This window comes from Schistocerca americana, chromosome 7 (assembly GCF_021461395.2).
Source record: "Schistocerca americana isolate TAMUIC-IGC-003095 chromosome 7, iqSchAmer2.1, whole genome shotgun sequence".
Taxonomy (NCBI): Eukaryota; Metazoa; Arthropoda; class Insecta; order Orthoptera; family Acrididae; genus Schistocerca; species Schistocerca americana.
The window spans coordinates 534,510,251-534,536,456 of record NC_060125.1 but is presented as its reverse complement, the minus strand read 5'-3'; the positions used below and the strand labels follow the sequence as shown (position 1 = coordinate 534,536,456).

Here is a 26,206-nt window from a genome sequence, read left to right as displayed (position 1 = left end):
GCGCACTGCTGCAGTGAGGATGCAGCAGATACCATGGACAGCAAGCCAGCGTGTTTTGATCGTGGTCTTGAAAGTTTAAAAATGTGTGTTCATGTACGTGCCAGTACTGGCTGGCAGTTGTGTAGATTGGTTCTGGCGGACAACTGGAGCCTGGTGACTCACTGGCTGTGGGTATATGTCTGGTTGCAGAAGTAGTTGGCAAATGGCCAAAGACATGGCACCCATTCCTCCTTGGGAACAGGATAGTGGAGCCATCTTGATAATAACTGAAGATCCTACAAAATTTATGTTTTCGTATTTGAAAGAATCAATGTGTGATGCTTGATTTATTATAGTTGTTTATCTAATCGTGGAGGCACAGATTTTTCTGTATCATTGCTTTTGATACCTGAAATTTTTATTACTTATGCATTAATGCTAATATTGCTAATGTCTTGGTTGTTACCACTAATCCTCATAGAAATATGACAGATCTGTATCATTCATAGTTTTAGGATAAGTATAGTAGTAGCCATTAACTATACTCTATTCAGAGTTAAAGCAATGGTAAGTCAGCCGGAAAGCCACTACTGTTCCTTTTTAGTTGTCTTGTTGGCTTGTTTCTCTACCTCTGCATAACTAACTTTTGTAAATGGCTAAAAAAACGTTTTGCACCGCAATCATATTTGCAAATACCTGTGAGCTTAGAGTCAAGGGCGGCAAGAAATAAGACTAAGCCTTTGGGAATAAAGAGGGGAAAAATTATTGTCAAACAAAACCAAAATAATAACAATAATTAAAGGCAGTCTCTTCGAAGTTGCACATCTTTCCACATCAGTGAAATCTAAATCTAATGCCGCTTAACATTCAGTACTATGTTTATTAACTTCATGCATTGCAACAGTCTTGAATTGTACTTGACATGCTGTGCAGTGACTGATAGACATTACCACTCAACTGTGTCCCACTGTTTAACAAGTGAGTTCATTTGGGTTCATCTCTGTAGACATCACAGATCATTTCATTTGGTTGATTCCTTCATTGTGGCAGAGGGTGTTCTTGAGATGGGCATGGTATGCTTGTGCATTATCATCTGAAAAGACTAACCCATCGCCGAACTGTTGACTTTAGGGTGGGAAATTTAATTGGAGGATCTTGTCCCAATACTGCTCAGCCTTAAATTACTCTGGAGAGTGATGAGAGATGACTGCCATCTGTATATGATAACAGCCCAAAACATGACAGATTGCACACCCAGCTCCCTGCTGAACCTGTTGGACTGCACAGTTGAGACATGCATTAGTACATGGCCATCTTGATACTCATCAACAGCGATTACCAGGTGTTAAGACAAAAGGTGCACCCACTAGTTAATGGAGAATAATGCCATTGATCCAGGTTCCAGCCTCATTGTTTCCTGACCTAGCTTCTTCACACACCACAATGCTCTGTTGTTCGTAATGGATGCCTAGATGTGAGACTGATCCTGTGGGGACGATTGCGTATTTTCTGTGATAGCAAAACCCTCTCGGTTGCCTTCAGAAAGGCAACTCACGGTTTGTATGTAATAGTTATGAGCTGGTGTTGTTGAGTGTAGGTGACCACTGTAATGCAGATCTTAAATATTTTCAATCTAATGACAGCAGTTGAATGTTCAAATGACATCAAGCGGAAGACATGCTTTGTTATTCTCCACGATTTGCGATATTTTCTGTGGGACAAATCGATGCTACAGTCTTCATCTTTGCCATGCTAGTGTAGAAGTTGTCAGTAAATTGGCTAATTACAAAAAATGTGAAATTCACGCATTTGTTTACATGTTAAAGCCAGCTTCTTGTTTTCCTTTGTGTATGAGTGGGACAATATGTGACAATATTTATCATTTGTTTCTCCGTTGGGTGTGTATGACAATAAATTGCTTATTTTCAAATGCTTATGAGTTTTCCTCTTCCTCGTCATCATCACATCACATCAAACCATCATCATCACCATCATCATCATCAACATCATCGTTGTTGCCTTGTCCGATTCAACTAAGGGATGGACATTGTAATTGTGACTGAAGCAATGTTACTGACTGTGAGTGGCTGGATGCTCTTCCTGATGCCACCTCATCTTCCTGGGATAGAATTCCTGGATCCTATCTGTCTGTGTCTAGAATAAAGCACATCTTCAAGTTCAAAAAAGTTTTCGAAATGTTTGTGCATCAAATATCTGATGTGTGATGTGAGAACTGGACCAGTCATTTACCTAGTTGGATGTGAGAAACTGCCTAAATACCACATTCAGGCTGGCTGGCACACCAACCCATGTTGTTAATCCACTGGGCAGATTTAACCTGGAGCTGCCATGTCGTCTCAAATTGTGGAAGTGACACATTAATGCACTGGGTTATCTGTGAGTGGGTCTTCAAAGCTTTTGAGTACCATGAAATATTCATACAACATTATTATAGTTAAGAGTCCTGAACAATGACAGTAGAGTTTAGGCTCATTCTGCTCACCTGACGTCTTGCATTCTCTGAAAGCCAGTGCGCAGTTGGCAGTGTTCCGAGTGCTATGCTGTGAACACTTAGCTAGTGCAAGCATTAAATGTGATCATAGTTGGTTATTTAGTGAATTTTTATCCCATTTGTTGCAAGTTGTCATGGATGATGATGGTGGCAAGTGACAAATTCTGTACAAGCAAGCAAGCGAGGTAATTTGCAGGGTACTTGCTTTCTTCAAGCACAAAGTCCCTCCATGCATGTACTGCAACTGTGGCTTGGAACCAGCAACAGTAAAATCCCTGTTCATACCTCAACCTGCATGGACTGCCATCATGTATGAATCGGGCTATAGTTGCAAACTACATTATTATGCTATCTTAAAATTTTTCTAGTAGTATCGACATTCAGGTAATTAGCCCTGTGGTGTTTATTTTCTTTATTAAAAGTAAATTTTTGGGAAGTTGTAATCCTTGTAGTGTAACAGATCCTGAATATGAAGAGAATTAGTGAGGTTAATTTCATGTTTGGCTGTAGTTATTTAGTTTTCAAAAATACAGTCAGAATGCAGACCCAATTATGGCAAACGTAACTCTAGTGCTGTGCCCTCCTTTGGATACAACTCCTTCCTAGGAAATACAGGACCTGTCACTACTTGACAACTAGACTGCAAGTGATGAGTGAGTGGTACGTCTTGGGATCTTGTGCAGGGAAGCAGGGATAAGGGAGAAATCAAAGAACTATGTTGTTCTTCTTACCAAGAAGTATGTGGTTCTGTCTCACACTGAAATTTAAACTAAGCCAGTGGGATGTACTCCACCTGTACAGAAGGTTGCTGTGTCACATGTCAGAGGGAAGCAGGTGCCAAAGTATAGGCATCTGTTAATCACTGGCAGTTTAAATGCGTGGTGACTAATGGTATCCCGTAGGGGAAATGAAACAAGGGAAAACACAGTCACCTTTTAGTGTGTATGCTTAGGATGTTGTTCAACTTGTTCAAGGGGCTGTTCCAGCAAACACTGAGGGAACAAGGTATAACCAGCTGCAAGTTGTGGTGTACGTTGAAATGAATAAAGCTTGTTGTCTGCATTCTGAAGTTGTAGTTAGATCATTCCAGTAACTGGCAGAGAAGTTTGAGAAGGCCAGCCTTCCCCATGGAGCTTTAACAAAGTTCACTACCTGCAGCACTGTGCCAGAACTTATTGTGCCCACTGGTTCCGAGTCAAGCGGAAGTCTTCAACCAGAGACTTTGAAGGTTCTTCAACAAGCAAGGCTGTGACTTCATTGAACTGGAACATAGGGCTGAGGCCTTTAGGGTCCCCCTAAATGGGTTGGACATGCATTGTGCATCAGAATCTGTTAATCAGTTATGTATCTATCTGTGGGGCATGTACAGTTTGTTGTTGTTGTTGGTTTCTTTTTTCCTTCCTTTTTTTTAAGAAAAAAGGATTAGTCAACTCTCAATCTAGTCCAGATTATTATAAGACTCTGGAATAATTGTGTAAGACCCACAGAAGTCCTGCTCGCAGAATGTATTGTTGAAAACCTAATGATGAACTGCCAAAGCATATGTAACAACATCCCAGAGTTTGAAACGATCCTAAAAAGCAACGGATGCCACATAATACTAGGTACAGAAAGCTGGCTAAAATCTGAATTTGATAGCAGTGAGACTTCAGAAATAAATCTAAATGTGCATTGAAAGGAAAGGTTAATAAGGAAATGAAGGTGTCATATTTGTCACAATAGACAAGAAGCTCAAATTCAGTGATTGAAATTGAAACTGCATACAGGATTGTTCAGCCAAGACTCAGTATAAAGGGTTGGTGCAAACTTATAATGGTGTCCTTCTGTCTACCACCACTCACCCCAGATGTAAAGAAAAAGTCTGTAGAAAACCTGAGGTTGCTAGTGTGTATATTCCCCACTCATGCAGTCATGTTTAGAGCAGACTTTAATTATCCATAGTTCTCAATGCATTCACTACCTTTTGACATTGTTGATCAAGTAAACAGATAAGAAGTTTAAAAACTTTGTTCTTTAATCTTCTAAAAGGTTGATGCATTCAAACAAATTTCTCTTGTGGTGATGGTGTCAGTGCCACATGATACAAGAAATGAAATGGAGGCAAGCAAAGAAAAAGGACAAATTCTGAATTTAATTTTCAAATTTTCCTTTATTTAGGATGATTCATGAGTACTGCCACAGTTTAATTCTTGCACTACTCCAAATATGAATGAAATGGATATTAATGTCAGTTGTGTTGAGAAGTAACTAAAATCGCTGAAGTTGAACTGTGCCCCATGGTTGATGGAATCCATATCACATTATATACAGAATCTGTGACTGAGTTAGCCCCTCTTTTAAACCTAAAGTGCTATAGATTCAGTGCAACAAAAAAAAAGTCTATGCCTAGTGGTGGGTCACACGTATCAAGAAGAAGGGTTGCAGAAGTAATCCACAAAACTGTCAGCCTATATCATTGATATCCATATGTTGTAGAATCGTAGAACACATCCTGAGCTCAGACATAAAGAAGTATTTTGAACAGAATGACTTTCTTGATTCCAAAAACTTCAAACATACAAAATCCAATTTATACTTTTCTCATATAATGTGCTGAAAGCCATAGAGCAAGGGAATCAGGTGGATGCAGTACCTCTGGGCTTGGATGCAGTACTTCTGGACTTTTGAAAAGTATGTTACTGAGTATCTCACTGTTGATTATTAATAAAAGAATGGGCATATGATATATCAATGTAAATTTGTGACTGAATTGAGAATTTTTGATTGAGAGGACACGGCATGCCATCTTGGATGGAGAGTCATTAGCTGACATAGAAAGTAACGTCAGGCATATCCCAGGGAAGTGTGTTGGGACTCTTGTTGTATATTAATGACATAGCACACAATATGAATAGCAAGCCTTAACTTTCCCCAGTAGTTGTAGTTATCTGGTTAAAAAAAAAAATCCAGTCAGATCTAGGCAAGATTTTTTAGTGGTACAAAGACTGAAAACTGGCTTTAAATGTTAGGAAATGTATGAACATCACTTGTGTATTTTACAAAATACAAAAACATAGTACTCCATGGCTTCAATATCTATGTGTCAAAATTGCAATTGGTCAGCTCATACAAATACCTGAGTGTAACTGTTGATAGGGATATGAAATGGAGTGGTAACAGGGGCTTAATCCTAGGTAAAGCATTTGGTAGATTCCAGTTCATTGGTAGGATGCAGAAACAATGCTGTTGGTCTATAGAGGACTCTCGTATGACTTACCAAAAAACACTTACCCTATACCGGATAGTTTAACAGTGATATTGAGTGTATGCAAAGAAGAACAGTGTAAATGATGACAGGATTTTTGACCTGCAGTAGGATGTCACAGAAATGTCGAAAAATTTGAACTAGCAGATGCTTGTAGATAAGACACCAACTGCTCTGTGAAAATCTATTTAGCATTTACAACAATGCTATAGCCTCCTAAGTATCACTCCTGAAGAGGGTGTGAAGACAAGATGAGACTAATTAATGTGCACGCAAGAGACATTAAATTAGTCATTCCCATGGTTGTAGACGACACAGCTAGAAAGTCGAGAATATTTTATTCAGTAATCCTTCCTGTTCTCCATATGTGAATGGAACAGGAAAAAATCCTAATACATGATATAATGGGAAGTACCCATGGCTATGAACTTTCATAATCTGCACAGTATATATTGAAGATGTTGTCTCTGGCAGTCTGCATCAATTTGGTGGGGAACTTTCTGTATTGGCATTCCTTCTTCCCAAAGAGTGACAGTGTGCAGTCAGTCTAAGTTTGAAATAACCATTTGAGCCAATCCTCATTGTCCCTTTAAGGACTGGAGAGAGTGTGCTGTACTGGACAGCACTGAGAATGTAGATTTTTTTACCTCCATTATGTAGTTGGCTGTACATAGCAAATTTTGTGGTCAAAAGAGCATTGAAAATGAGATTTCTTATCAAAAAACTAACTAAACAAATTATGAAAGATAATATGGAGGAAAGCATTATTTAAGCAGTTGAAGGGCCACTGTGAAAGCGTTCCGCTTGTTAGAAGGGCACACCGTTAAAACATTCAGTTCAATCTGTTGCTGCTAGTTTCAGTAATATACAATCATTAGATGTTGTGGAAGTATCTTCCTTGTGTGGTTCCATATGATATTCAATCACTCGCAGTCTTGGAGTTATAAAGGAATCTATACAATGCCAGCTTAAATTTCACAAATGATTTTTGTATGGATCAGAGTGCTGAATGAGATTGTTTATAGTATATTTAGGCATTCTCCATCCGTCATGACTATGGGTTTTAGTTGGGTTCATGGATATAAACATGGGTTAAGTCCTCCTGAGAATAAAAGTTTGTCTTTGTGCTCAGCAACAGTGGCTGAAAAAATTGTTTTATGTTTGGAGGATGTCTGAAAGGGATACCCAATGCTCTCACCAACGCTCCATTATACTCTTGGTACTGGAGTGGCAGTCATTGCTAAGATTATCCATGAGCACCTTAAATTCATGAAGATTTGTGGTCTGGATACAATATTATTTGACTGAGGAACACAAGGCATATTGTTTTGAGATGTGTCAGCCTGTGGATAAGAATGGATGGGGTTTGTACTGAGGGTTAAAAGATGTAAGATCATACTGATCAGATGTGACCTTTTTGGCCGAGTTGTTAGTTTCATTTACAAATGTAGTTTGTAGTCATAATAATAATGGGTATGTAAAATTGGGAACCATTTAATTCCCACAACTATAACTGTAACTTATATGCACCAACTTGAGCTAGAAACAAAGATGTATTCATGTATCTGAAACTTCCCTAGTTATACTCATCCAAAAAAAAACATTCAAAGAACAAGGAATATGTCCAAAAACAAAAATAAAAAAAAGAGAAACACCAATTTAAAGTTCTTATGAAATTGTATAAAATATTACAATGATTATTCAAGGTTTCATACTAACCACAAATTCATATGCTTCAATATGGCTACTTCAGATTACCATACAGACATAAGTTGGCCTGTTTGCAAACTTGTTCCTCTATGGAAGAACCTCTGCTGGCATTTTAGCCAAAATGCTACAATTTCTGGAGTATTTCCTAATTCAGATACTCATTCATTCACCTAATCTCCAATTCTGAAGGACAGCAATTCAAACCCCCCAACTGGCCATCTAGACAAAAGTCTGCTATGGTTTCCGTAAATCATTTTAGATGAACCTGAGAAGGTTTTTTCCAAAGGACATGACAGATTTACTTTGTTAACGTGAGTTTCTGCTCATATGTAAGACTTCCTTGTTGATGGGGTTTTAAACTCTGATATTCATACCTTCCTTCAGTAATTGAAAAGAAACCACCTGAGTATTGTTTTAAGTTATCAGAATTGACTCAGTCTATGAAGTGTCTGAATACTCTCTCAATGAGGAATTCTGCAGTGCCTGTGCAAAGTCAGTTGAAAAGATTCAACTGTGCATAAAACTTGAAGAATACACTGATAAGCCAAAACATTATCATCACTGTCCATGATGAGATTGAATGGCATTTGGTGCCGTTGTGAAGTGATGTGGTAAGCAATTTGTGTAAGCAGAGCAGGGATGAATCATTCTGGTGCCGAGACCAGCCACAAATGGGGAAATCCACTGTCATAGGCGACATGGACGTAGGCGACATGGACGTAGGCGACATGGACGTAGGCGACATGGACATAGGCGACATGGACATAGGCGACATGGACATAGGCGACATGGACATAGCACTCCATCTTCAGGCCGCAAGCGGCCTGTCGGGACCATCCGACCACCGTATCATCCTCGGGTGAGGATGCGGATAGGAGGGGCGTGTGGTCAGCACACCGCTCTCCCGGTCGTTATGACGGTTTTATTTGACCGGAGCCGCTACTATTTGGTCGAGTAGCTCCTCAATTGGCATCACGAGGCTGAGTGCACCCCGAAAAATGGCAACAGCGCATGGCGGCTGGATGGTCACCCATCCAAGTGCCGGCCACGCCCGACAGCGCTTAACTTCGGTGATCTCACGGGAACCGGTGTATCCACGGACATGGACATAGGCAACATTGATAAAGGACAGATTATTATGGCCCAGTTTCCAGGAATGAGCATATCTGAAACAGTGAAGCTGCTTCCCTGAAAACTGGTTGAAGGATAAGTAAGTAACGAGGTGTCTGACATCCACATGTCATCACAGAATGGGGAGGTTGGAGGCTTGCCCACTTTGCAAAGGAGGATAGGTGGTGATCTGTGACAGACCTGTTGACAGAGTACAATGCTGGTTCTGGCTGTAATTTTTCAGAGAATACAGTTCAGCGCACATTGTTGAACATGGGGTTCCGTGGCAAATGACTCCTGTATGTTCTCTTGCTGACCTGTCAGCAAAATCAATAATGATTGTTGTGGACATAGGGTCATCAAGATTGAGCCTTGGATTAATGGTAACATTTTTCCTGGTCGGATTCTTGTTGCAGCAGGGTGATCGTCGTTTGTGGATACGCCATCATCCAAGTGAATGGCTGCTCAAAACGTACAACATGCCATGGATGCAGGCAGATGTGGGCAGTATTTAGCTATGGAGAACATTCAGTTGGGCTGACATGGGACTTGTGGTAATGATTAAAGGCACCATGACAGCTATGGACTACATGAACATTTTTGTATACCATCTCATCTCTTCATACCCGATGTCTCCCCATTACTGATGGCATCTTCCAGCAGGATAATTGACTGCATCACAAAGCCAGAATCATGCTGCAATGGTTCGAGGAGTATTGTAGTGATCTCATGTTGATGGCTTGGCCACCACATTCACCTGATCTGAACTCAATGGAAAACATCTGGGACACTATCGGGCACAAGTTCTGCACCTACAAACCACTGCCACAAAATCTATGGAAGTTTCTTGAACTCTGGTGCAATGTACCTCTGGAAACCACTAAGGATTCGTAAAATCGCAGAATCGAATCATTGCTACATTGTTTCAAAAGGGACTGAGACATTATTAAGCAGGCGGTCATGTTTAGCTCACCATTGTATGTTATGAAGGTACTAAGGGAAATTTTCTGAATAGAATTACTTTTTCAAACATTTGAGTGGACCTTCAGCTGGTGGAAAACACATATCCATGTTCTGAGAGTGATACTGTCTAAACATTCCTTTAGAGTACTGACTTACTCTCTACATGCCTGAATGTGTGATAGGCATCTCTGTAGCTCTTGAGTGAGACTGAGGATGGCATTTTTGCATAGAGGGAAGTCATAATACTGGTTTTATTTATTTATTTATTTTTGCCCCCGTCGAGAGCTGTAAATGCTCAATGTGCAGTGCAAAAGTAGCTTATCTTCACCATAGACAAAAGTGATTTCATTCGCCTCTGGAAGCCTACCAAGGTCTTGTAAAATCCATGCATTGCAGCATTGCTGCTATATTGTGTTTCAAAAGGGCCTGACATGCTATTAAGCAAGTGATTACAATGTTTTGTCTTGGAACTGTATGTTGTGAAGATATGGAGAGAAATTTTCTGAGCAGGATTACTATTTCGAGCCTTGCTGGTTGCTGCTGAAAAAAGTTGTATGTTCACATTTCTTTTCAATTACACCTTCATTAAGAAATCACTCAATCAACCACTGTCCATTATTTGGGTGTACTTGCTGAGTGATTTAATTTGGAATCATCTCATAAATCTGGTGAGGGCAAAGGCAGTTGCCAAACAGACCAGTTGTAAGAATACAAAAGTGGGTATTTAGTGAAATATTCATCTCACAACACTCGTGGTGTTCGTCAGTTATTTCCTTAAAAATTGGGTTAAAGAGAGATACAGCTCTTCCATGAATCTTCCTAGTCAGTATCGGTCTGCCACAAAAATGCTCAAAACTTTCTGTGGGGAGAGTGTAGAGGAGAAGAGTCTGTCATGGAAAGGCCCACTGTTAAAATTACAAAAGTACATATTCCAACGAGAATCAAGAAACATATTACTTTTTTCCCCCAATACATTTTGTTTAATGGCACTATGATAAACATTTGTGAAAGATGTACTGACAGCCATGCTCCCCATGCTCTGTTTGTGAATGGGATAGGAGGAAAGAGGTGCGCTATATATCCTTTGCTACAAGTGTTATTGGGGTCCAGGGGAGTATTGTTGTAGATGTAAATCCAGATTTTTAATGCAATGTACACTGAATATTATAGCTAATTACTAGTAGTTTTCTTATATGAAATAGAAGAGTCCAGAAACACAGATTTACATGCTTTTCGTTCTTTCATTATCATCATCATCATATTGAAGAAACTGTATTGTAAAACACAATGGAATAGATCAGTACAGCATAAAGTCACTGACTATACATATTCTCTTGCATTTCCTCAGACTTAACAAAGTAATCTTTTGATTCATTTACAGCTCAAAAATCTGCACTCCCAGGGATATTCTTTGCTGTCCATTGATTCTAATGGACAGACGGCATTACATTATGGTTCTAGATATGGTCACAAGGATATTGTGAAGTACCTGATTGCATGTGCTCCAGCATCAATACTCAACATGGCAGACAATGACAAGTGAGTAATTTCCATATGTCTGTATGTGTGGATGGATATGTGCGTGTGTATACCTGTCCTTTTTTCCCCCCTAAGGTAAGTCTTTCCGCTCCCGGGATTGGAATGACTACTTACCCTCTGGAGGTGACTTACCGAACGAAAGCACCTGTAAGTGTGTGTGTGTGTGTGTGTGTGTGTGTGTGTGTGTGTGTGTGTGTGTGTGTCTATATATATATATATATATATATATATATATATATATATATATATATATATATATATATATATAGGACAAATAAACTGTTGTAAAATCATTGATAAATTCACTTACAGGTGCTATGAAAAAAATTCTGCAAGAAAAGAAACACAACAATAATAATAATAATAATAATAATAATAACAAAACAATGGAAACTCTAGTCTCGTATATTACATTGTTTATAACAACAACAACAACAGCAATAATAATAATAATAATAATAATAATAATTCCTACTGCATTTAGTACTTAACTTAACGCCATTGAGAGCTCAAGCAGTTTGTACCTTTTAATTTGATTATAACATTTTAGTTACAAAGCACAAAATTGAAATTTTTTTTTCATCAGTCTACTGACTGGTTTGATGCGGCCCGCCACGAATTCCTTTCCTGTGCTAACCTCTTCATCTCAGAGTAGCACTTGCAACCTACGTCCTCAATTATTTGCTTGACGTATTCCAATCTCTGTCTTCCTCTACAGTTTTTGCCCTCTACAGCTCCCTCTAGTACCATGGAAGTCATTCCCTCATGTCTTAGCAGATGTCCTATCATCCTGTCCCTTCTCCTTACCAGTGTTTTCCACATATTCCTTTCCTCTCCGATTCTGCGTAGAACCTCCTCATTCCTTACCTTATCAGTCCACCTAATTTTCAACATTCGTCTATAGCACCACATCTCAAATGCTTCGATTCTCTTCTGTTCCGGTTTTCCCAAAGTCCATGTTTCACTACCATACAATGCTGTACTCCAGACGTACATCCTCAGAAATTTCTTCCTCAAATTATGGCCGGTATTTGATATTAGTAGACTTCTCTTGGCCAGAAATGCCTTTTTTGCTATAGCGAGTCTGCTTTTGATGTCCTCCTTGCTCCATCCGTCATTGGTTATTTTACTGCCTTGGTAGCAGAATTCCTTAACTTCATTGTCTTCGTGACCATCAATCCTGATGTTAAGTTTCTCGCTGTTCTCATTTCTACTACTTCTAATTACCTTCGTCTTTCTCCGATTTACTCTCAAACCATACTGTGTACTCATTAGACTGTTCATTCCGTTCAGCAGATCATTTAATTCTTCTTCACTTTCACTCAGGATAGCAATGTCATCAGCGAATCATATCATTGATACCCTTTCACCTTGTATTTTAATTCCACTCCTGAACCTTTCTTTCATTTCCATCATTGCTTCCTCGACGTACAGATTGAAGAGTAGGGGCAAAAGGCTACAGCCTTGTCTTACACCCTTCTTAATACGAGCACTTCGTTCTTGATTGTCCACTCTTATTATTCCCTCTTGGTTGTTGTACATATTGTATATGACCCGTCTCTCCCTATAGCTTACCCCTACTTTTTTCAGAATCTCGAACAGCTTGCACCATTTTATATTGTCGAACGCTTTTTCCAGGTCGACAAATCCTATGAAAGTGTCTTGATTTTTCTTTAGCCTTGCTTCCATTATTAGCCGTAATGTCAGAATTGCCTCTCTCGTCCCTTTACTTTTCCTAAAGCCAAACTGATTGTAGCGCATTCTCAATTTTTTTTTTCCATTCTTCTGTATATTATTCTTGTAAGCAGCTTCGATGCATGAGCTGTTAAGCTGATTGTGCGATAATTCTCGCACTTGTCAGCTCTTACCGTCTTCGGAATTGTGTGGATGATGCTTTTCCGGAAGTCAGATGGTATATCGCCAGACTCATATATTCTACACACCAACGTGAATAGTAGTTTTGTTGCCACTTCCCCCAATGATTTTAGAAATTCTGATGGAATGTTATCTATCGCTTCTGCCTTATTTGACTGTAAGTCCTCCAAAGCTCTTTTAAATTTCGATTCTAATACTGGATCCCCTATCTCTTCTAAATCGACTCCTGTTTCTTCTTCTATCACATCAGACAAATCTTCACCCTCATAGAGGCTTTCAATGTATTCTTTCCACCTATCTGCTCTCTCCTCTGCATTTAACAGTGGAATTCCCGTTGCACTCTTAATGTTACCACCGTTGCTTTTAATGTCACGAAAGGTTGTTTTGACTTTCCTGTATGCTGAGTCTGTCCTTCCGACAATCATATCTTTTTCGATGTCTTCACATTTTTCCTTCAGCCATTTCGTCTTAGCTTCCCTGCACTTCTTATTTATTTCATTCCTCAGCGACTTGTATTCCTGTATTCCTGATTTTCCCGGAACATGTTTGTACTTCCTTCTTTCATCAATCAACTGAAGTATTTCTTCTATTACCCATGGTTTCTTCACAGCTACCTTCTTTGTACCTATGTTTTCCTTCCCAACTTCTGTGATGGCCCTTTTTAGAGATGTCCATTCCTCTTCAACTGTATTGCCTACTGCGCTATTCCTTATTGCTGTATCTATAGCGTTAGAGAACTTCAAACGTATCTCGTCATTCCTTAGTACTTCCGTATCCCACTTCTTTGCGTATTGATTCTTCCTGACTAATGTCTTGAACTTCAGCCTATTCTTCATCACTACTTTATTGTGATCTGAGTCTGTATCTGCTCCTGGGTACTCCTTACAATCCAGTATCTGATTTCGGAATCTCTGTCTGACCATGATGTAATCTAATTGAAATCTTCCCGTATCTCCCGGCCTTTTCCAAGTATACCTCCTCCTCTTATGATTCTTGAACAGGGTATTCGCTATTACTAGCTGAAACTTGTTACAGAACTCAATTAGTCTTTCTCCTCTTTCATTCCTCGTCCCAAGCCCATATTCTCCTGTAACCTTTTCTTCTACTCCTTCCCCTACAACTGCATTCCAGTCACCCATGACTGTTAGATTTTCGTCCCCCTTTACATACTGCATTACCCTTTCAATATCCTCATACACTTTCTCTATCTGTTCATCTTCAGCTTGCGACGTCGGCATGTATACCTGAACTATCGTTGGCGGTGTTGGTCTGCTGTCGATTCTGATTAGAACAACCCGGTCACTGAACTGTTCACAGTAACACACCCTCTGCCCTACCTTCCTATTCATAATGAATCCTACACCTGTTATACCATTTTCTGCTGCTGTTGATATTACCCGATACTCATCTGACCAGAAATCCTTGTCTTCTTTCCACTTCACTTCATCGACCCCTACTATATCTAGATTGAGCCTTTGCATTTCCCTTTTCAGGTTTTCTAGTTTCCCTACCACGTTCAAGCTTCTGACATTCCACGCCCCGACTCGTAGAACGTTATCCTTTCGTTGATTATTCAATCTTTTTCTCATGGTAACCTCCCCCTTGGCAGTCCCCTCCCGGAGATCCGAATGGGGGACTATTCCGGAATCTTTTGCCAATGGAGAGATCATCATGACACTTCTTCAATTACAGGCCACATGTCCTGTGGATACACATTACGTGTCTTTAATGCAGTGGTTTCCATTGCCTTCTGCATTCTCATGTCGTTGATCATTGCTGATTCTTCCGCCTTTAGGGGCAATTTCCCACCCCTAGGACAGGAGTGTGCCCTGAACCTCTATCCGCTCCTCCGCCCTCTTTGACAAGGCCGTTGGCAGAATGAGGCTGACTTCTTATGCCGGAAGTCTTCGGCTGCCAATGCTGATTATTTATCAAAATTTAGGCAGTGGCGGGGATCGAACCCGGGACCGAAGACGTTTTTGATTATGAATCAAAGACGCTACCCCTAGACCATGGGCATATAAAGTGGCAACTGTGACTTCATCTGTTTGATGAGTGATAACACAAAGCCTGTTCAAAAAATTCTGGAACATTCGTAATTTCGTGCCAATGGTTTGGAGCAAATTCAGTTTTGTGTTGTGTAGAGTGTTGTGTCACACAGTTTGCAAATTTCTAGATGACAGAGCTAGAGAAGAAATGTGTCTGCATTATATTTTGTGTGAAACTCAAGAAAGCTTTTAGAGAGAGACACCAAGTGATGTAGGAAGCCTACGGTGATAAGTGCTTAAGCCGTTCTTGGTGTTACAAACGGTTCATATGGTTTAAAAATGGCTGGATGGAAACGAAAGAGGATCCTCATTCAGGAAGCCCTTTGACGTCTAACGATGATGCTCATGTTAGGAACGGCAACGAAATTGTGCATGCCAATCAAGACTGACTGACTGAGAGATTGCAGAGGAATGTAATATTTCAGTTGGATTATGCCATGAAATCCTGACACAGTATTTTGGAGTGCATCGTGTTGCCACCAAGTTCATTCCATGGCGCACGAGTCAAGACCAGAAAGACCTTCGCCTCGCAGTCATTGTAGAGGTTTTGGACCCTGCAAATTGGAATGAGATGTTGCTTAGGAGAATCATAACTGGTGATGAGATATAGGTCTGTGGTTATGATGTTGAGACCTAGGTTCATCCTTCACAATGGGTCGAGCCAGGTTCTCCAAGACCAATAAAAGCTCGCCAGATCAGGTCAAATGTCAAAGCTATGCTGATGGTTTTCGTTGACTTTGAAGGATTAGGTCATCATGAAGTAATGCCTCGGGGGAAAAACTGTTAATTGATGGCACTATTGGGATGTGTTGCGATGCCTGCGAAAATGTGAGAACAAAACGGCCTGAAATGTGGCGAGACAATTCGTGGCTCTTGCATAATGATAATCCACCTGCACATTCATCCCTGTGCATGACTATTGCACAAAAAATGAAATGGCTGAGGTGCCTCATCCCTTGTATTCTCCAGACCTGGCCCCTAGGCCTTTTTTTATTTCCAAAATAGAAACTTTCCAAGTAGAAAACCCCATTTAGGTTTCATTTTATTTTATCTTTCACATAAAGCACTACAATTACTTATCATTTCCCAAAAAAAAAAAAAAAAAAAAAAAAAAAAAAAAAAAAAAAAAAAAAAGGAAAGAAAAAAAAGAATGTGTTAAGAGTTATGTTATATAAAAAAAAAGTTACATGGCAAAGATAGGATGGATGGTTGAAAAGCGCTAGACTATAAAACCAGCTGTGATGTGTTTCACTTTATAATTAACCAATCTGCATAAGCTTTTGAAAATTGTTGAAAAAATTGTCAATAGGCTAGAAATATTATACACCATTACTTTGGACATAAAGTTTTTCATTGTTTAGTTCAGTAACAGACCTTGTCACTAAATCCATTTTATTATACTTCATATGACATGTTTTGCCTTACACATCATCAGATCTGTGGAACAAAGAGCTAAGACTAGAACGGATGGAACAGACTATTATAAAATAACAATATTTAGAGTGATTGTAGTGACATGAAAAATAAAATGGGTCCTAGGCAATGGTTACATTACAACATTTTAAGAAGGTTGATTATTAAGAAACGTCTTGTGGTTGCTGTTGTTGAAAAATGCATACCGCTTGCCTTGTAACTGCCATACGGATGACCATGAATAGGATCTTCAGGGTTCAGACTCCATTCTCGAAGCAAGCTCTGCTTGTACCAGCTGAAAAGTAGTCTAAGAATTCCAACTAGTGCATAATGAATTCAAAGCTCCTTCTTCTTCTGCTGTAACATCAGCAGGATCGTGATGGATTGAAGGCTCCAGAGTCCACTGTGAATCTCTTGGATGGAATTCCGGCAGCGCAGAATAGTTGCCTAAACAGCAAGTGTAAGAAGGAGAAGTCAGCTGCCTGTCCATTGTCCTGTCTTGCAGATGTGCTGTATTCAGCCCTGCTCATGCCACAGAAAATTTCCTGCCAGTATGTGGCTTAGTACCAGCCACTTAACTGCTAATGAAAACACTTACTAGAAGTAGCAACCATCCTTTGTCAGTTTGAAAGACAGAAAAAGTAGCACATCACTTTCTCCAAAATGATCTGTTACATTTCATATCCCCCAATTAGACACAGGATGTTGTGACAGTTTAATAAGTAAATAATTAAAATATAGTTATATAAGTATGGCGTCTGTTCTTTTGGACACACATGTCTGAAAGAACAGATACCATAGCTATATAATATGTGCACCTGATGGCATATTGATCTTACAGTGCAGCTGCACAATAATGTCCAATCACTCATGGGAATACAGTAGGGCTGCAAGTGAAGAGGAGTAAGGGACAAAGGACATTATTCCCTAGTATGTGGCATATGGAGATTTGGGTCGGACAGAGGAGATACTCGGTTAGCTGAAGTGGTTGAGGTGGCTGCTTGAAGAAAGCAGGAAATCTAGGTTCACGTCCAGATTCGGCACAAATTTTAGTTTGTTGCCACTGATTTATCTCAGTGGCCCACTGCAGCAAAAGTTGGAAATCCTTTCATCAAGTATAAAATAGTCTTACTTCTTTTCCATATGACTTTGTAGATAACCTAACAAACAAAGGTAATAATTCTTTGATTTACAAGACTAACTTACTAAAATAAGACTGCAACATATCTCTTCATAAATATATTTTGGATAAATGGCAGCATTGGTAATGAAAATTGAAATCATTTATTTTACAGATCAGTTTCCATCACTGTGTGGTCATCATCAGTGCTAAAAATACAGATCAACCATCTGGCATGAGAATCTTGACACAAATTTGACCTTATTTATAACAGTCATAAAAAAATACAGAAGCAGAAAAATATATACAAATTTACAGATTCTCATACATACCACATTATTCAAATCTTGTAGGCACGTATCATAATAGCACAACATTTTCTGTGAGGTGCAACATGTACTGTGATGATTACTTCTGACAGGTATCTTCATTTTTACTACATACAATAATTTTTAAATTTACAGAAGAGCCTATGTTGTAACCTTAGCAGTTAACTTTAGCAGTTGTCAATTCAATGTACAGTGGGTTTGTAGCTTACACAGCCAACTAGCTCAGTATTGCAAAAACAAGAATTGCAGTGCCCTCTACATTCTAAAGCATACAATACCCAGACATCAGATACAACAAATACCATCAGTAGCAAAAAGAAGCTTACATACAAAATACCTTTAAAATCACATGTCAATTTTTTACTGTCTTAAGTCATATCAGAACTTTAAAAATGTAGTAGAGACATAATAAAAACAATAAAGTTATACCCTCTGATGTAAAATACAAGATAAAATTTTATAGGAATATAACATAAAAGAAAATAGTAATTTCTTAAAAACAAATACAGAAAAGTTAACATCAGAAACACCCTTTTTACATTTCCACAAACATTAAGTGTAAAAACATTAATCCTTTACAATGGGACATTACACTCTCTCTTATCATACTCAAAGACTTGATCAACCTAATGACTGACATTTTCATTGTAAATTCTTAACAGGCACTTACAAAAATGCAATAATCTCCTGTGTGATGTACCAGACCTGTAATACTGCCATTTTCCATGTGAGCAGCTGATGTTAAATTTCAATAACAACAAAGTTGCCAACTCTGGTAACTTCAATGAATAAACAGGCAAATTGGACATGAAAATAAAACTAATATCCACCATTTGGTGTTAGGAAACCTGCGAAATACCTCATAACAAAAAAATGCTGAAAAAGGAGGCTTGCCTAAATACGCACCAAATTTATGTTCATATCATGAATCAGCGTATTGCACTGTATAAGAGCACCGTACTGACAAATCTTCCATCTCATTGCTGGCCTTGTGGACAATTTTTTTCTGTCCATTACTATTCGTAATGGCACACATTCCTTCTCATTAGTCACAAATATTTCTCACATAATCATCGGGGTAGAAATTCACTTTAGCTACATAAAATATAGTTTGAAATTCAGTTTTGAAATTGTCTTCTCATAATGGTAATCTAAGCATTGTGTTGACAGCAAAATTAGAAAATGGCTTTTATGCTGATCATGTGAAAAATATTTGTAACTAAAAGATAAAGATTAGTGAACAGTAATGTGTGACAGTTACGAATAGTAAAGGGGGGGGGGGGGGGGAGTTACTTTACCTTACTATGGGATTTTTAATACTAGGAGTGTTATGATTTTTAAAAAAAAAATTGGGCATGTGTATCTCATTTTCAAATGAAGATAGGCTCCGTAAATTGTTAATTAATAATATATATATATATAAATTTAATTTTTTGCAAGAGTCAAGGGGTTTACAAATTACTTTTTTTTTATTGTAATGCTATTTATGTGGGGGCAGACAAGGAGAAAACACAAAGTAAGATGTAGTGAGCATGTTGCACTGGGTAGGAGAGATATAGCTGATAGATCTGGCTTTGCAGCACAATTGATTGATATGGGCCCTGCTCCTCCAGACTTGACATCACAGTTTAAATTACTACATATGGGAGAAAAAGACAGATATTTCGATCTCCTTGAGGGGATGAAGATTTTCTGCAATTTGAAATCTTGTTATTGCACGATGCTTAATGAGCTGACAGTTATGAAAAGTGCCCATTTTCGGGAGCACTCTGAAAGCTGCTTAGTGCATGGTAAGAAAACCATCCACAAGGTCAGCCGAGAGATGTAGGATTTTAAAAAGTGCAACTCGCTGATTCACAATACGAGCGTAAATTTGGTGCGCATTTAGGCAAGCCTTTTCGTCGGCATTTTTTTAATTTTATTTTATTTGTGTTATTAAACAGGTTTCCTAACAGTGAATGGTGGATATTAGTTTTATTTTTGAGCCCTATTTGCAATGTATATTTGACATATGCCTGTTTATTCATTGAGTTACCACAATCACCCCTTTTGTCAGTATTAAAATTTAATGTCAGTTGCTCACAAAGAAAATGGCAGTAATACAGGTCTGGTACATCATGTGGGAGATTATTGTATTTTTGTTAATGTCTTTTTATTAACTTTTGTTGATGCCTGTTAAGAATTTATGCTGATAATGTCAATCATTAGGTTGATCAACGCTTGGAGTATGATAAGAGAGGGTGTAATGTCCCCTTGTAAAGGGTTAATGTTTTTACATTTAATCAATGTTTTTGGAAATGTAAAAAGGCTGTTACATATGTTAACTTTCCTGTATTTGTTTTTAAGAAATTATTATGTGCTTTTACATTAGGTATATTTGTATAAAATTTTATCTTGTATTTTACATAAGCAGGCATAACTTCAATGTTTTTATTATGTCTGTACTGTGCTTTTAAAGTTTTTCTATCACTTAAGATAATAAAAAATCATCATGTGATTTTTAAGGTATTTTGTCTGTAAAACTGCATTTTTAAAGATTTGCCATCACTTAAGATGATAAAAAATCATTACGTGATTTTAAAGGTATTTTGTCTGTAGGCTTTGGTTTTTCTATTGATAGCATTTGTTGTCCCCCCCATGAACCATGGACCTTGCCGTTGGTGGGGAGGCTTGCGTGCCTCAGCGATACAGATGGCCGTACCGTAGGTGCAACCACAACGGAGGGGTATCTGTTGAGAGGCCAGACAAACATGTGGTTCCTGAAGAGGGGCAGCAGCCTTTTCAGTAGTTGCAGGGGCAACAGCCTGGATGATTGAATGATCTGGCCTTGTAGCATTAACAAAAGCAGCCTTGCTGTGCTGGTACTGCGAACGGCTGAAAGCAAGGGGAAACTACAGCCGTAATTTTTCCCGAGGACATGCAGCTTTACTGTATGATTAAATGATGATGGCGTCCTCTTGGGTAAAATATTCCGGAGGTAAAATAGTCCCCCATTCGGATATCCGGGCGGGGACTACTCAGGAGGACGTCGTTATCAGGAGAAAGAAAACTGGCGTTCTACAGATCGGAGCGTGGAATGTCAGATCCCTTAATCGGGCAGGTAGGTTAGAAAATTTAAAAAGGGAAATGGATAGGTTAAAGTTAGATATAGTGGGAATTAGTTAAGTTCGGTGGCAGGAGGAACAAGACTTTTGGTCTGGTGATTACAGGGTTATAAATTCAAAATCAAATAGGGGTAATGCAGGAGTAGGTTTAATAATGAATAAAAAAATAGGAGTCCGGGTTAGCTACTACAAACAGCATAGTGAACGCATTATTGTGGCCAAGATAGATAGGAAGCCCACGCCCACTACAGTAGTACAAGTTTATATGCCAACTAGCTCTGCAGATGATGACGAAATAGATGAAATGTATGACGAGATAAAAGAAATTATTCAGGTAGTGAAGGGAGATGAAAATTTAATAGTCATGGGTGACTGGAATTCGTCAGTAGGAAAAGGGAGAGAAGGTGAATATGGATTGGGGGAAGAAATGAAAGAGGAAGCCGCCTTGTAGAATTTTGCACAGAGCATAACTTAATCATTACTAACACTTGGTTCAAGAATCATAAAAGAAGGTTGTATACCTGGAAGAATCCTGGAGATACTAAAAGATATCAGATAGATCATATAATGATAAGACAGAGATTTAGGAACCAGGTTTTAAATTGTAAGGCATTTCCAGGGGCAGATGTGGATTCTGACCACAATCTATTGGTTATGAACTGCAGATTGAAACTGAAGAAACTGCAAAAAGGTGGGAATTTAAGGAGATGGAACCTGGATAAACTGAAAGAACCAGAGGTTGTAGACAGTTTCAGGGAGAGCATAAGGGAACAATTGACAGGAATGGGGGAAAGAAATACAGTAGAAGAAGAATGGGTAGCTTTGAGGGATGAAGTAGTGAAGGCAGCAGACGATCAAGTAGGTAAAAAGACGAGGGCTAATAGAAATCCTTGGGTAACAGAAGAAATATTGAATTTAATTGATGAAAGGAGAAAATATAAAAATGCAGTAAATGAAGCAGGCAAAAAGGAATACAAACGTCTCAAAAATGAGATCTACAGGAAGTGCAAAATGGCTAAGCAGGGATGGCTAGAGGACAAATGTAAGGATGTAGAGGCTTGTCTCACTAGGGGTAAGATAGATACTGCCTACAGGAAAATTAAAGAGACCTTTGGAGAGAAGAGAACGACTTGTATGAATATCAAAAGCTCAGATGGAAACCCAGTTCTAAGCAAAGAAGGGAAAGCATAAAGGTGGAAGGAGTATATAGAGGGTCTATACAAGGGTGATGTACTTGAGGACAGTATTATGGAAATGGAAGAGGATGTAGATGAAGATAAAATGGGAGATATGATACTGCGTGAAGAGTTTGACAGAGCACTGAAAGACCTAAGTCGAAACAAGGCCCCGGGAGTAGACAACATTCCATTAGAACTACTGATGGCCTTGGGAGAGCCAGTCATGACAAAACTCTACCATCTGGTGAGCTAGATGTATGAGACAGGCGAAATACCCTCAGACTTCAAGAAGAATATAATAATTCCAATCCCAAAGAAAGCAGGTGTTGACAGATGTGAAAATTACCGAACTATCAGTTTAATAAGTCACAGCTGCAAAATACTAACGCGAATTCTTTACAGACGAATGGAAAAACTGGTAGAAGCGGACCTCAGGGAAGATCAGTTTGGATTCCGTAGAAATGTTGGAACACGTGAGGCAATACTAACCTTACGACTTATCTTAGAAGAAAGATTAAGAAAAGGCAAACCTACATTTCTAGCATTTGTAGACTTTAGAGAAAGCTTTTGACAACGTTAACTGGAATACTCTCTTTCAAATTCTGAAGGTGGCAGGGGTAAAATACAGGGAGCGAAAGGCTATTTACAATTTGTACAGGAACCAGATGGCAGTTGTAAGAGTCGAGGGGCATGAAAGGGAAGCAGTGGTTGGGAAAGGAGTGAGACAGGGTTGTAGCCTCTCCCCGATGTTATTCAATCTGTATATTGAGCAAGCAGTAAAGGAAACAAAAGAAAAATTCGGAGTAGGTATTAAAATTCATGGAGAAGAAGTAAAAACTTTGAGGTTCGCCAGTGACATTGTAATTCTGTCAGAGACAGCAAAGGACTTGGAAGAGCTGTTGAACGGAATGGACAGTGTCTTGAAAGGAGGATATAAGATGAACATCAACAAAAGCAAAACAAGGATAATGGAATGTAGTCAAATTAAATCGGGTGATGCTGAGGGAATTAGATTAGGAAATGAGACACTTAAAGTAGTAAAGGAGTTTTGCTATTTAGGGAGTAAAATAACTGATGATGGTCGAAGTAGAGAGGATATAAAATGTAGACTGGCAATGGCAAGGAAATCGTTTCTGAAGAAGAAAAATCTGTTAACATCGAGTATAGATTTGAGTGTCAGGAAGTCGTTTCTTGAAGTATTTCTATGGAGTGTAGCCATGTATGGAAGTGAAACATGGACGATAAATAGTTCGGACAGGAGGAGAATAGAAGTTTTCGAAATGTGGTGCTACAGAAGAATGCTGAAGATTAGATGGGTAGATCACATAACTAATGAGGAGGTATTGAATAGAATTGGGGAGAAGAGGAGTTCGTGGCACAACTTGACGAGAAGAAGGGACCGGTTGGTAGGCCTTGTTCTGAGGCATCAAGGGATCACAAATTTAGCATTGGAGGGCAGCGTGGAGGGTAAAAATCGTAGAGGGAGACCAAGAGATGAATACACTAAGCAGATTCAGAAGGATGTAGGTTGCAGTAGGTACTGGGAGATGAAGCAGCTTGCACAGGATAGAGTAGCATGGAGAGCTGCATCAAACCAGTCTCAGGACTGAAGACCACAACAACAACAACAACAGTATTTGTTGTATTTGATGTCTGCATGTTGTATGCTTTAGAATATAAGGGCACTCCCAATGCTTGTTTTTGCAATACTGAACTTAGCTAGTTGGCTGTGTAAGCTACAAATTCACTGTACATTGAATTGTCAACTGCTAAATTTAACTGCTAAGTTTACAAGATAGGTTCTTCTGTAAATGTAGAAATTATTGTGTGCAATAAAAGTGAAGATATCTGTTCGAATTAATCATCGCACAACATTTTCCACTCATAGGAAATGTTGTGCCATTATGATATGCGCCTACAAGGATTGAATAATTTGTTATGTATGAGAATCTGTATATTTGTATATATTTTTCTGTTTCTGTATTTTTTGATGGTGGGTTACATTTGTGATTAACTAGAGTGTTAGGGATACAAGTTGCAGGCACCTAACAGCATGTCACTCCTCCGACATGATGACAGAAGCATTACGAAAGAAAGTAATGATAGGGTCTCAGTAGTGTAAGGTAAGTAGATAGGGCTACATTTGTGTTAAGATCCTCATGTTGGATGGTTGTTCTGTATTTTTAGTGCTGATGATGATCACACAGTGACTGAAATTGATCTTAAAATAAAGGATTTAAATTTTCATGACTGATGCTACCATTCATCCAAACTATATTTGCAATAATACGGTCATGGTGCACACAGTTCCCAATGGAATTAAACATCAAGGATCTCTCTTCATAGCATGGTCATAATCGTTTAAAAAATGAAAACATGGCTAGGTTTTAGAATGTCATATGCTTTTCTTTTTGTTTCAGTCTTTACAAATTTCAAGTGGATTTCCCACACTGTCTTAACCTTCACCAATAGTTGTCATGCTTTGAGTATCCTTTTCACAAGTGTAGTTCATTCAGCTTACTTGTCCTCCTCGGTAAAACCTTTCGCCACAACAACTATTTTTATAACCTAACCTAACCTAACCATCCTATCTTTACACCTTACTTATTCTGATACATGTGGTGGAGCCACTAGAAGAGTATCTCATTCTCGGTTTTTTGGTTCTTGTTCTACTAGTCCTTTAAGTTAATTTACTCAATAATTTGGTAAGTACTGGACTTTGTTACCAATGTGTCCTCTGTATCCTTTCCTTCCAGAGTTACTTTTATATATATGACATATCTTTGAAAAGCCCTAAAAAAATGCCCCTGGAACAAGCAGTTGAGATTTACATCACTGTTCCATACTATGGTAGAGTGTGTGTGAAAATGTATACTTCTTTTTTTATATTTCTGCACTACATTTAAAATTGTATTGTAACTCTTTATTGTTAAACAGGGTGATCACCAAACCATTGTTGGGATATACCCCAGAATATACCTAGGCATTTTATACTTTCTTTTGTAATGCCCCTGTCATCATGTCGGAGGAGTGACATGCTGTTAGGTGCCTGCAGCTTGTATTCCTAACACACTAGTTAATCAAAAAACTCTGAAACTGGCGTCCTGGGTCATGCACACATTTAAGCTTGTACTTCCAGTAGCCTGCACAAATCCAAAAAGTTGCTTTACATTACTAGATTGGAGGATGCCTTAAAAATTTACAGTTACCTTATTCCTGTAAGAACTGTCCCAACACCTTTTTCTGCAGAAAGATACTTCCTATTCAGTTGTAAATCAGTGTGGTGATGGTTCCGCTCCCGTATTTTCTTTTAATGTTATATAGGTCATACTTTTATTGGGTCCACCAAATCCTTTTCTCACACACTTAAATCAATGACAGGTACAATAAACAATCCAAAATAAAGTATCTTCCTACTTTTTATTCATTTTCTTGAGGTAATTTTTCCTTTAGGTAGAATCTACCCAGGATTGTTGAGCCTACCCACTAGCAGCAGCTAAGCTAGAAATCTTAAACTGATGCCTTACTCTGAAGTGCTTGAGTGTTGGTCAGTGAACTTTCTCTTTCGCTCATTAAGTGTGATAGTGCTAACCTATGGCACATACATCCATCTCCTATAATTCACTCTCAGATGTTGTTGTTGTTGTTGTGGTCTTCAGTCCTGAGACTGGTTTGATGCAGCTCTCCATGCTACTCTATCCTGTGCAAGCTTCTTCATCTCCCAGTACCTACTGCAACCTACATCCTTCTGAATCTGCTGAGTGTATTCATCTCTTGGTCTCCCTCTACGATTTTTACCCTCCACGCTGCCCTCCAATACTAAATTGGTGATCCCTTGATGCCTCAAAACATGTCCTACCAACAGATCCCTTCTTCTAGTCAAGTTGTGCCACAAACTTCTCTTCTCCCCAATCCTATTCAATACCTCCTCATTAGTTACAGGATCTACCCACCTTATCTTCAGCATTCTTCTGTAGCACCACATTTCGAAAGCTTCTATTCTCTTCTTGTCCAAACTGGTTATCGTCCATGTTTCACTTCCGTACATGGCTACACTCCATACAAATACTTTCAGAAACGAC

At 38.8% G+C, this 26,206-nt stretch overlaps 1 protein-coding gene across 4 annotated transcripts in view; it reads left to right on the top strand.

The window, feature by feature from the left end:
• Window positions 1-26,206, top strand: part of LOC124621858 (eye-specific diacylglycerol kinase) — a 637,666-nt gene that overhangs the window by 579,867 nt on the left and 31,593 nt on the right. For all 4 annotated transcript variants that reach the window (XM_047147315.1, XM_047147314.1, XM_047147313.1 and 1 more), the window contains one exon: window positions 10,900-11,057. In XM_047147315.1, the coding sequence (XP_047003271.1) occupies window positions 10,900-11,057 (158 nt within the window). The remainder of the gene's footprint in view (window positions 1-10,899; window positions 11,058-26,206) is intronic.